The following is a 14062-nucleotide window of genomic DNA, read 5'->3' as shown; positions in this document are numbered from 1 at the left end:
GAGACCACATCAGTTGCGCTTTGCCGTAAGAACTCTTTGATCTGAAAAATCGAGACTGGCACAACTGCTGCTTCATAACATTGCATCTATGTTTTTGCAAGCTATGGTTAAGATACCAAAAGTAAAGTTATTTGGCCTGTGTTGGAAATGCTGTTAAATTGGCCTCTTTGAGAACCATGTTTTTCAAAACATTTTTATTATGATACAAACTTTGAATTTATGTTAGGAAATAAATGATAAACTTATAGCAATTCGGTTTTTACCATTTTCATTTAAAGATCTGTCCTTCAAAAGTCCATTTATTTTTTTCAAAGTCTGCTTATAAAAGGCTAACATTAAAAATAAATTTACCTCTAAAATGAGCCCTTTTTTCTGCATACTGCTTAAAAATTTTTACAAAAGTAGGCAGGTCTCTTCTGCTTTATGTGGTTTATCTTGATTTTCTTGCTTTCCATGACAGTCTTTATTAACCATTATCTGATCAGCATATTCTTTATTTGACACTGGTTTTTAAATCAGTAAAATCAGGTTTATCCTTTTACTTGCTTTTGTAATTGCAAACCATTTAAATATTTTAACATGTAAGTATATCATGTGTGGAATACAGTACATTGAATGGGAATAAGGATAAAGAAATATAATTGACAAATTATGTATAAATTTAAGCTGATAAATTATGTAGGTTTTTTCGTGTGAAATGACACCTCAGAACCTTTCATAATTAACAGTGAGAGGCTTACATTATATACTGTTTCCATTTATAACCTGGATAGAGTTAGAGAATTTTATAGTTCATATTTTCAAATCACTGATGGGGTGTGTGTAGTCAATAAGCATTTGTGACAAAAAAAAAAAATTTCTAGTGCTGTTTTTTAAATTTTATTGTTATTGTATTTTCTTGCTAGATATGTGGATTTACCATTTTTCATTATCAATGATTTCAGCCTAGTTTGGGAAAATCTGCATATAAAGGGGACAGAGGGCATCTAGCTGTAGTAAATTTAGACACTGAAAATTGATTAAAGGAAAAAAGTGCAAAATTCTTTTTCTGAAAACTTTTTCCTGCCTCTGAACCTACAACCATACACTATTGTATATACTCAAATATTTCATTTGAACACTATTTTTATGTAATAGCAAGCACTAAGCTAGAAAAACATGCTTAATATATATAATGGAAAAACCATTTTATCTACTTTATTCCCCTGAGTAGGATCCTTCCGGGTAATTCATAGGAATATACCTTGTCCCATACTTCTCAGGTACCACAAGTGTGTGTTTTTACCTCTGGATTGTGAAAGGTAGTAAACTAACCTGGATTACCATTCCATTAAAAAGACACAACTGTGTAAGTATTAACACAATTAGCGAGAAGACTAAAAATGGACTTTTTAACTTTTTATTTAGGATGAATTTGTAGGATCACATCAGACAGCTAAGAAATAGGACTGAACAGGGGTAATATGTGGTGGTATAACTGCTTCTGTAAGAATGATAGAGAGATGATACTATGAGCTAATACTCAGTGGTTACTGTTCTAAACATTTTGCATGTGTTATCTTGTCTAATTGTCGCATCAATCCCCTGATGCAGGTACTGTTAGCACCATCTTACAAATGAGGAAGTTGAGTCTGGCAGGTTAGGTAATTTGCCAGAAGTCTTTACAATTAGTTAATGCCTCAAAGAAAGACTAAATGAATATAAATGATAGTTTACGTAAATAAAAAATTTGACTCCCATTTTAATCTCAGTGCATGCTTCCTCAACTTTTTTATTGTTGCACAGAAATATAAACTGGGTAAAAATATCAGACTGTTTAGAAGGGCATGAAGTAAATGTCCTCCTTCTCAGTTTTAAGTCCAGGTGGGTAACCACTAATTCTTGTATGTAATTCCAGAAATTTTCTGTACTTATGCAAAAAATATGATATTTTTACACATGCTCCCATAATTTTAGTAAGGTAGTTACTTTCTTCCACTTAAATGAACACTTAGAATTTTTATTTTGGAATGAAATTTAATGGACTTACCCTTATCAAACTAAAAAGGATTATGTTTCAACACTGCTCACAATAAAACACTATTCTATTTTTCCTATCTCCTGATTTACTTTTACAGTCCATGCATTACCTTAAATGTTATTTGTTTTCCTTCTTGGTTTCAGTAGTCATTGTGAGAATGGTTTGATCGTTTTGGTTATTAAGGTTTTTTGGCTGCCCATTTAGTTTTTTAGAGAAATGACAGTGTTGGCCATTTGCCAATTCAAAATGTTCATACTTATCTGAAGCAAAAGTTTACCAAAGGAAATTAATATTGCTCTGAAAAATTAAATGAGATTTTACTTAAGGTTGTGCCAGATTCGAAAGTTTACTTGAAATTAAAATATTAAAACCCTCCAACAAAAATTAGTCTTAATTTTGCTAACCCTACTAAATTAAGGAAGTTTCTGAACAATTGTGTTGTACTTTTCACGGTCATCTTTTAATAGTAACAAAATATAGTAACATTTAACATTTAGTATTTTGATTTTGATAAATCTTGTAACAGTGATACGAATGAATTTTATGAACCCAAATTTTATTTTGTGCTGTATTCAAAAGACATTTGTTTTGACCATCACATTTTGAATCGTAAGCTTATGTGGATTTGTGTTTTATAAACAAATCAACATTTATGACTTTATTCACACACCTGGTATAATTGTCTCAAAAGATGCATTATAGGAATACTTGGAGTAGTATATTTCTGTATTCATCAGCTAAAAACAAACATGTAGAGAGTAACCAAGTTAGACATTATATATGTAGATTTAGGCAGTTCTTCAGATTGTGGTCTTTATAGATATTAGGTAGGCCTTTTTGGCCATTTGTATATGTAGCACTCATTTTATATGTGACATGATCATAATTTAGATTTTAATTAAATTTTCTATTTAATTTTAAGGTATATGCACCATCCCCAAATTCAGAAGATTTCAACCGTGAATCTCCTAGTTACCCATCTCCCAAGCCACCAACCAGTATGTTTGCTAGCACTTTCTTTATGCAAGGTAAGTACTGCCAAATAGTTTTCAAATGCTACGGCAGTTGCCTATTGTATATTAGCTAATAATTTAAAGTCATAAGGAAAGAGAATACCTTCATAGGAATTCAGACATGATTTATCTAGATATCTCTAGCTGATACAAATTAAAATTAATTTTAAAGTTTTTTAGTGCTATTTTTCATTTCTGACTGCAATGTAGTTGGACTATCCAGCAAACCATTGGAGTGCCTCATCTAGTATTGATTGAATTTGTAAAGGACTTCAACTGAGAAAAATGAATAGAACTACTCTTTCTTATTTTAGGATTTAAATGTATAAAGATTTTAACAACTCTAGTTTCCAGTTTAGATTACAGATTCATGTCACTCCTGGAATTATCAATATAAATAAAAGTGAATATCATAGAACAGAATAAGACTTGTTCAGGTAGAAAAAGTGTTTCATTTCCTTTAATTCATGTCTAGCAAATTATTTTTATTTGGTCTCCTGTGGTTTTAGAGTATGGGAAGCATATACTATGGGAGCAGTAAATTACTGCATAAGTGGTTCCTTGACTTTACATTGGGGAGTGAAGTCATTGCTAACACATTTCATTTCTAGGCTGACTACAGTATAGTCATTATCAATTATTTAGGTTTACTATTAGAGAAACTTATTTATTCCAGTTTCAGAATGTTTGCTATAATGTACATTGCTTGTTATAGATGAAGGACTTTTTGTGTGTATTTATGGGTATGCCATTTAACTCAAAATTAAATTCAACCTGTCCCCAAATTTGGAGTTTTTATTATCTTTGATATGAATTTAGATCTTTTGAGGATTTTTATAATGATCAACCTGCTAGTTTGGATTACCTGTTTTTCTCCCTCTAACTGTAAAGATTTATTCCTTCTTCTTAGATAGTAATTATACACTTTGTAGGGGAGAAAACTAGATAGAAGACTAGGATGGAAAGGGGAAGAAAAAATATTTGGAAGGTACTTTTTGAATTTTTATAGCATCATCAAAATAAAAGAAAATTATTAGCTAAGGAAGCTTTTATATTTCTGTCTTAGATGGGACCCACAATTCTTCTGACCTTTGGAGTTCATCAAATGGGATGAGCCAGCCTGGTTTTGGTGGAATTCTGGGGACCTCCACTTCCCATATGTCTCAATCCAGTAGTTACGGCAGCCTTCATTCACACGACCGCTTGGTAAGCTCTAACACATAACTAGACTGCAGCAACACTTTGTCCTTCCTCGTGTTTCTTTTTAGATTACAAGTATAAGATTTGATTCTGCCAAAACTTCTCAAGTTTGCAATACTTCTAGGTTTCTTGCATTAAGCTTGCCTTTTTAAAAAGTAAATGACAATAGTAGCACTCTTTAGCTGCTAACTTGTGACGTTCTTTTTGACCTGTGATAGTAGTTGTCCAGTTATACGTGCGTGTATTGCTCAGAAAACGTATTTTAATAGATCATGTCTCTTTCCCCCTTTCTCTAGAGTTATCCTCCACACTCAGTTTCACCAACAGACATAAACACGAGTCTTCCACCAATGTCCAGCTTCCATCGCAGCAGTACCAGCAGTTCACCTTATGTTGCTGCCTCACACACTCCTCCCATCAATGGATCGGATAGCATTCTAGGTGAGCTTTTTTAGATTGGCAAAACTCCCTAAAACCTATTTGGGGATTTACAGTAAACCCCATGTCTTTCTATATATATTCTTAGTATAGAGTTTTAAAGTGAAAGAAAGAAAGGAAACTTTTTGATTTTCATTAATGTAGAAACTGGTAAGGAACCCATCTTTACCTTAGCTTATTAAGTATAACACATGCAGAGTATTTTCTAGTTTATTTTGACAGTTGTGAGATAGCAGTAGAGAACACCCTTGAAATAATGGCAGAGTGCTAAAAAAATAAATAAATAACAGCATGCCAGCTTGCTAAAAATCTTGATTTGTTTTCCTACTTGAAATATTCAGGAACCAGAGGTAATGCTGCTGGAAGCTCACAGACAGGTGATGCACTTGGAAAGGCTTTGGCATCTGTGAGTACTGATTTTACATGTTTTATTGAATGAAGTTTACAGTGCTAAATGCAGCGATTATATTTTGTGGTTAATATGTGTCATAGTTAAAAGATGTAGTTATAACAGGTTCAACTTCATTACTCATTTAGCATTATTCTCAATTTGTATTGATTCGTGCTGCCCTTAAATTAACTCATGAGATACTCTGAATTCTCTTCAAATCATATGAATCTCTCACCTTTTACTGAAAAGAACTCATGAGAACATTCCCACAAGGTCTGTCCTTCTAACTTCAATTTAAATATATGTCTTTGTCTTGATGGAACATATGTAGATGGAAGAGAAATTTGGACATTGTAAAACCTAGAGCACAGATGACTGATATTAATATTAAATGTATTTATTATTTTAAATATATACTTAGTGAGTTTCCCATTAAAATCAGTCAAGTGGAACCAAGAAAGACAACTCAGTTATTCTTCTGATCTAGAGAAGGAAGTGCTTTCATAAGGAATTTTTCCAAGATGGATAGTATTTTACATTTTTTTAAAAAGAAAAAATAACCATCTGCAACTGATTCATTCAAGAAATAGGAAATGAGAGCTTTCCCTCCAAAAAGCCAGATTCATTGAAGAATTCATGCTAAAATGAGTTAAAACTGATTTGAAGAAATTCTATAGTATTTTCTTGAACATCTAGGTTATATCACATCAGGACATTAATGACAAAGCAATGATTTGGTTTAATAAGCATTGGTTTAAAGCATTGATTATGTTTTAATATGTGATTCTTAAAATACTACAACTGAAATCCTTTCTTTTGGAAGTTTTTCTGGAGAGCATTTACCAGTAATCCACAGAGATTACAAATCTAATTGTTAAAAGAGGCACTCTCCTTTGTACTTTCTGAAGTTTCTCCTTAGGCTTTTTCTTTCTTTTTTCCTTCTGAATGATATGCCTCTCAGAATTCCCACAGAGAATAGTCTTACATTTCCTATGACAGGCAGTTAACTCTGTCAAACACATTTGCTACTGTTCATAGGAAGGGCAGACCACTTAATGTGTGAGTAATTAATAGGAAGCAACTATTGAACATTTGAGGAGGTAAACCTCTTTGTATGTGATTTCTGCAGATAAACCTTTCTCTGCAGCTGAGTACAAGTTTCTTGAGAAATGAAGCCAAGTCAAATCCATCTATCACATAATGGAGCCCTGCACAAAATAGAGCTCAGTAAATGTTTGTTGAATTCAGTCTTGCATTATATAACAAAAATAGTGATAACAAAATCCACTAAAATATCAGCTATAATTTGAATGTTTACTAGGTGCTATATACTGTACTAAGCATTTTCATGCTTCATTTCATTTAATCCTCAAAAAAACTCCTGTGAGGTTGGCATTATTTTCCCCATATTGCAGAAGGAGAACTAAGGTTTAAAAGGTCAAGTAACTTCAGCTCAGAAAGATTAAGTCGCTTGCCCTAGGGATCACTAAACTGGTAAAGGGAAAGCCCATATATATTTGATGAGAACTCTGATCTGATGAGCTCTACTACTCTGAAAGAGCAGTGCTACAGTAACTTGTTTTACAGGGTGATGAGGATTAAAGGTAGTTGTCCCACTTTTTTGGACTTATTCCCACCTGATGAAAACTACCTACTGAGGAAGAAAATTATTCTATAGTATTAAATTTGATTGTCTCCCGGATATTTGATTGGCTTGCCATATTCTTTCTGCTGGTTCTGAAGGAATCCAGTAGCAGTATTTCACATGTAGGAGGACAAATAATATTTGAGCCCTCAATTCTAGCCAACTTTCAAAAATATAACCTGCATTTCTGGGGCTTTTTTCTAAAAGATCTTCTGTTTATTTTATTCAAAGAAAACTTATGTAAAGGAATCTTGACACATAGGTAGGCAAGAATTTGTGATATTCTCAGTGGTCCTTCAAACTCCTTTCCAGTTACCCTTCAAGGCCTTGACCGTTTTCCGGTATTATGACCAGCATACTAGCCAACCAGTTGGCATTTGGAAAAGAAAATCCAAATTCACTGTGAGTAGAAGCCAGAGAAGAATGTTTAATCTAGTTAGTGGGTGGGCTTTTGTTGTCATGGATACTCAGCTCTGTCATCCTATGTTGTTACTAGGCAAGAGCTGCTAGGTCATTCCATAAATCATGTCTGTCATAGCTGACGGTGATGCATTCCATCTGCTCCATCACTGCATGCCATAGTCTGCACACTTCAAATCCCTTCCTTCAATCCATCTGCTGTCCCCCTCCCCATCAGACACCTCCTCCAAATACATTCTTTCTCTAACTCCATTACAGATTCACATTCACTTAACTGTTCCCAGAATGTACTGAAAGACAAAAAAAACATTACATTGGGGATAGGAAAGATGAGAAAAGAAGAGGAGAAGGAATTCTATAAGGATTACATTTAAGAGTCTGACAAACGTATCAAAATTTTATTTTATGTATTATAGATCTTTGGAAATTGTGACCATGAGTATTTTGAAATTTTTAAGTTCTTAAGAATGTGACTTTTTAATATAGCTTCTAGTTTTAGATGGTGAAACACCATGCTATTATCATTACGAGTTATTTCTAGATCCCCAATTGTCTGATATATGTCTTAGAAGGTCTTTCATGTGTGAAACATCAGAGGGTACAACCTTTGTTCTTCAGTGTAGGTATTAAAGAGCACACAGAATACTGTGTGATTAAACATGTAAGGCCAGATAATACATTTGCAAAGGTTCTTTTCTTTTAGGTTTAAGCCTGGGTAATTGTGGTCTTAATCTCAGGATAGCTAGAAAGAGAATTGTACATGAAAGTGTTTACACAAAGTTCCCAAAGCCTTGTGGATTATGCATTAGTTTAGATAATAAACTAGGATAGATAGAAGGAAAGGAAAATCTGGGTATCCGTGCCATTTCTAATGTATTTCCCTGAACATTTGCCAGACAATAACCCTTTAAGATTGTGCCCATGGAGAGTTATATAGAGGAAGAAACATCTGGTTTATTTCAGTGCCTAATACCATATCAAAACACTTGGTCTTTAATTTAGAGGAGATCAAACAAGAGAACTGTTTAACTTTGTTGATTATATTAGACTTCTTTGTGATAATTTATGTTTTGATTTTTCTACCTCATTGGGGGCGGTCCGGGGCGGGGATTTTATTTTGGATAGTTAAATGGTCAGTAGTCTCTAACAAAAGGGAAGAAAATTCAAGGAAGTTGACGTTTAAAAGTAATTCATGAAATAAGTTTCTTTGTTCTTTAGACTCAATAACATTAACATAATAAAGATTAACTGAAATGTGCACTGTGGTGTTTAAAAAATTGGGCCCACAGTTCCAGGGTTCGGTTTGGGAGCTCTCCATTGTTTCTTTTTTGTCTGAGGCCCTTTTCATTACCCTCTGGCTTATTGGCACCCTGCTGATTGGAATGGACCATGACTGATAGGAGGAGGAGCCTCATTTGTTGCAGTAAAATGAGGCATATTACCGTTTAAGCCTGGCAGAAGGTATCGGGAGTTATTCATCATTGGTCATTTAACAGTAGAAGGACCACGGCTGCATGCAGAATGAGTTCTTACTTTGTGTTTATACTCTAGATTCTAAATCACTCCCCATCCTCATTTTTAAATGACTGACTTTTTTTCTTCTTTTTTTTTTTCCCCTAACATCAATATAGGAGTTCTTTAAGGTCAGAAAGTACAAAAAGTAACGTATGCCTGATTTAGATTATTCTTTGTCAAATAAAACCTTATGTTTAGAACTTCTTAAAAGAGCACAACAGTTTCTACATAGAATAAGTATGATTTGTTTATTACTTGATAATAAAATAAATATACAGAGGTAAAGTTTAATGAAATGATCTGTAATCTAAAACGCTGTTATTTTGCCTTTTTAATGTTGTGTTGCTCCTCCTCTCCCCACATACATACACATTGTTTTTATGAAAATAAAAGGGATAAGAAAAAGTCGTATAAGTTGCCAGGCTGCCTGTCAGTTCAGGAAAAGTATTAATAATAATTCTGTCTGTTATCACTTTAGTCTAGGGCAAAGTAGAACCAGGGACTATGATGGGTGAGTGGAAAAAAATGGTTTTTTATTGTACAAATGGAAAAACTGCTTTTGAAAAAAAAACCAGAAATTATGTTTTTATACATTTTTGGTACTGCTTCTCCTGTTTTCACAGTAATTTTTAAAAAGCCCACACCTTGTATACTTTAATAATAAAATAAAGTGCTAAAAAATTAATTTAATTTCAAAAGCTCATACCTGTTTTATATACAGCATCAGAGCATTTTACTAAGTCATTGCAAGGTAGTGATATATAACTTTAAAGTATAAATCTTTTCCTTTGAGATAAAGTTGTCACCAGTTCTTGACATGGTTAGGGATTATTTAGCACTACAGGCAGAGTTATCAGGGAAAATAAGAGTTGATAGTCTACTTGTATGCTCAGAACGTTGTGGTATAGACGCATTAGTACATCAACACTAATTCTTAGAAATGGAACCTCACCATATTGTTCTCAAAGCTTATACCATAAAACTGATTTGTAAATGAATTCATCTTTATAACAAGTTCTTTTTACCCTTTTGGTACTTATGTTACTGACCTTGTTACATAAATACTCAGATAAATACTACCATTTACTGAACCTTGCTTTTAATCAAAAAGTATTATAGCAAGTTTCAAGTGTAATTTAATCACTCGAGTATTAAAAATATTGAGCACCTACTCATACATGACTTTGACAAACAATGATGGATTCATTGTTGAACAATATAAGGCCCCTGCCATTCAAAGAGCTTACATTCAAGGAGAGAAGATAAAACAGGTATACAAAAATGTTAATGTAGAGAATAGTGTGAAGTAAAGAACCAAAAAGAAGTACAGGTTGTTCTAAGAGTATAAGGGAGATGAAAATGAGCATAAATAGGGAGATGACATTTGAGCTAGGCACTTGGATATGGTGTAGAAGTTCATCAAAGGGAAGTTAAGAAGTAGGCATTTTGAAAGGAGAAGCTATGTTCAGAAAATGAAAAAATATTTTGTTTGGATAATAGGGTACATAATAATATAGGTGGGTTATATGGCAAAAAGATATTTTTGTGACCACATTATGGAAGACATGAATGTCACTCTTTTATTTAGTAGGCAACAGGAAGCACTACATGAGATTTGACTGTTCAAAACTGGTTGAGGACAGTAACTCAAGCAGTTATGTATGGAATGAAAGGAGCATGGCAGTAACTAGAAATATAAAGACTTAAATAGTCCAGCCACAAGTTCCAGTAAAGGTTTGAAGAAGTGTTGCGGCAGTGAGAATGATTTGTACCTATCCCGGAAACTAGAGAATTGTGGGTATTGATATCTATGGTGGGAAGTGTGGAGGGGCAGGGGAAATGAGAGAAAGTGGTTTTGGTGACCATGAGAAAGGTAGTGCTAACTGAGGTAGAGAAAACAGAGTAGAGATAGGAAGGGTAGGAAGCTTGGGGCAGTGATGAAAGTTGGTTTGGACATACTGATCTTGAGATGAAAAAGAATAGACTCAGATGAAGAAGTCCAGCAACCAGTTTGAACATAGATATATCAACTTGGGAGTTATTCACAGGGATGTCATAGTTGATACTTTGTGAAGAACGGTATTACCAAGAGATAAAACACAGGTAAATAAAAGAAAGCTGAGACTAAAGCTGTAAAGAAACCTACATTAAAGGAACTGAAAGAGCAAAAAAGAGATGGGGCCTAGGTAAATACACCCAAAGATTTAAAAGAAATACTCAAATGATAACTTACCGAAAGGATGGTTTTCTTTCAACAAAGATGTATATATTTACAAGCACTGTTGTAGAATCTGAAACTACTGCAGATTCTGTATAATTCAGATTTTGTCTGAATAAGACTAAGTCCTTTCTCTTCTGGAACCTACATTTTACTAGGGGGAAGGGTAAGAGACAGATAATAAATAAATTTGGACAGTTAGAGATTAATGTAAGCAGTGTGAAGAAAACGAAAGTAGGAGGATGCGAAAAGAGGAATGTTATTTCTCCAGTATTTTCATGCTATTAATCCTTAGAGGCAAATCAAAAATCAGTGAGTTGGTCTAGGTTTTGATAAAATTTTGCATGGAATTGAAACTTTTCTTCCTCTTCAACCACCACCATCAATGTCATCAACCCTTCCCTCTTTTACCAGTATTACTGTCAACATATTTCATAAAAGCTTCCGTTCATAAAAGGTATAATTATTTAATCTTAAACATGAAAAGTAGTGATTTATAAAAGTAAAGGGATATGTTGAGATATATTTGTGATGAAGCTCAATAACCTTAATCTATGTATATGTTTGAAATAAATTACTGTTGTGTGCAGTCAAATAGGAACCAAAATGTGATCTTTAGCTAATTTTCACGTCCCCTGACTTTTTTCTTTCCTTTTCTTTTCTTTTCTTTTCTTTTATTTTTTTAGGCGAGGCAACCCTTGGTTGACCTCGCAGATTGCAAGGATCTCGTCAGCTTACAATCCCTTATTTTTTATTTTTTACGCCTACAGCACCTGGTATTCCTAGGTGGTCTCCCATCCAAGTACTAACCAGGCCCAACCCTGCTTAGCTTCTGAGATCAGACAGAATCGGGCATGTTCAGGGTGGCATGGCCATAGGCCCCCTGAATTTTTAAAAAAGTAACAACTCTGAGACCAACAATATTGATCTTATACTATCTCCCTATTTCTAAGTCTTCCCAAAAAAGTTTTTGAAATCTTTTTGATTGCTTTGCTTTTCCAAAATGACTTTCTTACTTGAATGTACAACTTCTAGATCTGGCTATTTGGAGAGAGTTGGTGTTTAAAGGTATTTATTTACAGATACAATTTAGTAACATCATATAAATCAGTGTATTTTATTTGACATAAATATATTCATTTGTATTAATAGGAAAATAGACTTTCTGGCTGCTTGCAGTTTAATCAGTACTGTCATCTTTTTTAAAAATGAAAGTGTTATGTTTGATGATTGTGACCTATGGAATTTTGTTTTACATGAGCCTATCCCAGTGTCTGGCTTTTTCAGCATATTATGCTGTCTTTAAAACCAATGCTGAGACCCCTTATATGACATAATTTGGGCCTCTTTAAATTCATTGAGCTCTACGCTTATTCAGAGCAAGGTTGTTTCTGTTGGAAGTAGCTTTCCTTTTTAAAATATTTGACCACAATTTGTCCACGTGAGTTGATTGCACTAAGTTAAGGGCTGAAATGTGAAGATGATTTATTATGCCCATTATAAAAGTAGAGTTTTTCTAGAGAAGACCTAGGGACCCTTGCTGCCTGGATTAAGGAGACTTTAAAAAATATCTAATGGTTAATTAGATTAATGAATTTCTGTCACTTTTTAGCAATATGAAATAAATATAAAGTATTGCAACAAAACTTTTAGACAAAATATCAAAATTTCTACCTCCAGATATGTTATCTTCTTTAAAAGAAACCTCTTAGGAAGTGAAGTCAACGGATCATTTTGGGAATATTTTTTAAAGGATTTAGGATTTTTTTCACTTTCCTCTAGGGGACAAAATATCCTTTGAGAGCAAGTTCAATTTTTTTTTGCAATACACATCATTTGGAGCTAAATTTGGCAAAAATGTAGTTGATCAAACTGAGAGATTTTTAAATGAGAAATAAGGGGTAACTTTTTTTTCTTTTTCTTTTTTAATGGGGGTAACTATTTTTAAATATTATTTTCTTTCTCTGGCTTTTAAAACTTTTTAAAGATTATTCCCTTCAAAAGATAGTAGTTCCCTGAAATAATTATTTTTAATGGGTATCACTTATTTAGATGGTATATTCTAGAAAGGTTATTTATCAAACTTGTTAACTTTATAATTACTTCCCTTTTTGTCCTAACAATTAGAAACTAAATTATTTTCAACTAGGAAAATAAATTGAAATGATCTATTTTATTCCTCTTAAATTAGAATCTATGTGATACTTTTTAATCCTAATTTTAAAACAGGCTTTTAGAGTCTTCATGTTATGGAATAGTCCTAAAATTGATGAAACAGTTTTTTACTCTGAGACTTAGGGGTAGCAACTTCGATTATAAAAATAACTCCGTGGAAATGGATTTATATTTTTGCTGTTGTCACATATTCCTATGTGTATATCTTTTGTTTTCTGGTTAGATTTATTCTCCTGACCATACCAGCAGTAGTTTTCCATCAAATCCATCAACACCAGTTGGATCACCCTCACCTCTCACAGGTAGGCTTTTGTTTTATCTGACTACTTAATAACATGTATGGGGCTACTTGGAAATATTTGAAATTTGTTTTTTCAACAAAATCCAATAAAAACTCATGGAAAAATTTAGATTTTGGGAAATTATGTAAACAGCTTTCCTCGAGTTCATTTTGGAGAATAATAAAGTATTTGCTAGTTTTGAATTATTCATATTTTCTCTGATTCTTAAAATAATTTGTGGTAATTTTTAAGAACAACTGTTACAACAGGAGAAAATAAGACTAGGCAATTGAAATGAAGGTAAAATATAGAGGAGATAAATCAAAATTTTTGATAAGATAGCATAAAAATAACTAAATAACTTGTTGAGAAGTACATGTAACTTCTTCCTTGTTCTCTGCATTTTCCATGTGCCATATGTAAGACTCAAAAATGAGTAACTGTTTCTAATAGTTTGTCTTTATTTTTAGGTCCACTGAGTTACTATTTTATATATATATATGTATGAAATATAGGTTTTTTGCTAAGGAAAAGAACTCTATTAATGTTGATAAATAGTGTTAGAATTAAATAAGTGGTTCAGATATGTTTTCCTTTTTTTATGTTAGCTAGATTTATCAAGAATAAATAAAATTACAGGAAAATGTTAATATCTGTTAAGCTCTAATTGTAAGACTTGAACTTTATTTTTCTGACCAATGTTTGGAGCAAAACCATGCTGAAGAAGAAATGTGTTAGCGACTAGG

At 33.0% G+C, this 14062-nt stretch overlaps 1 protein-coding gene and 1 non-coding gene across 6 annotated transcripts in view; one reads left to right on the top strand and one right to left on the bottom strand.

The window, feature by feature from the left end:
* TCF12 (transcription factor 12) overlaps positions 1–14062 on the top strand; it is a 292040-nt gene that overhangs the window by 247439 nt on the left and 30539 nt on the right. For all 5 annotated transcript variants that reach the window (XM_025038866.1, XM_006920328.3, XM_025038865.1 and 2 more), the window contains 5 exons: positions 2943–3048; positions 4100–4239; positions 4530–4674; positions 5013–5077; positions 13259–13337. In XM_025038866.1, coding sequence (XP_024894634.1) covers positions 2943–3048; positions 4100–4239; positions 4530–4674; positions 5013–5077; positions 13259–13337 — 535 coding nt within the window. The remainder of the gene's footprint in view (positions 1–2942; positions 3049–4099; positions 4240–4529; positions 4675–5012; positions 5078–13258; positions 13338–14062) is intronic.
* Positions 11622–11740, bottom strand: LOC112469807. The gene has a single exon (XR_003042733.1). It is a non-coding gene; the product is annotated as a 5S ribosomal RNA (ribosomal RNA).

Source organism: Pteropus alecto, unplaced genomic scaffold, assembly GCF_000325575.1.
Source record: "Pteropus alecto unplaced genomic scaffold, ASM32557v1 scaffold86, whole genome shotgun sequence".
Taxonomy (NCBI): Eukaryota; Metazoa; Chordata; class Mammalia; order Chiroptera; family Pteropodidae; genus Pteropus; species Pteropus alecto.
This window is presented reverse-complemented; position numbering and strand designations above follow the sequence as displayed.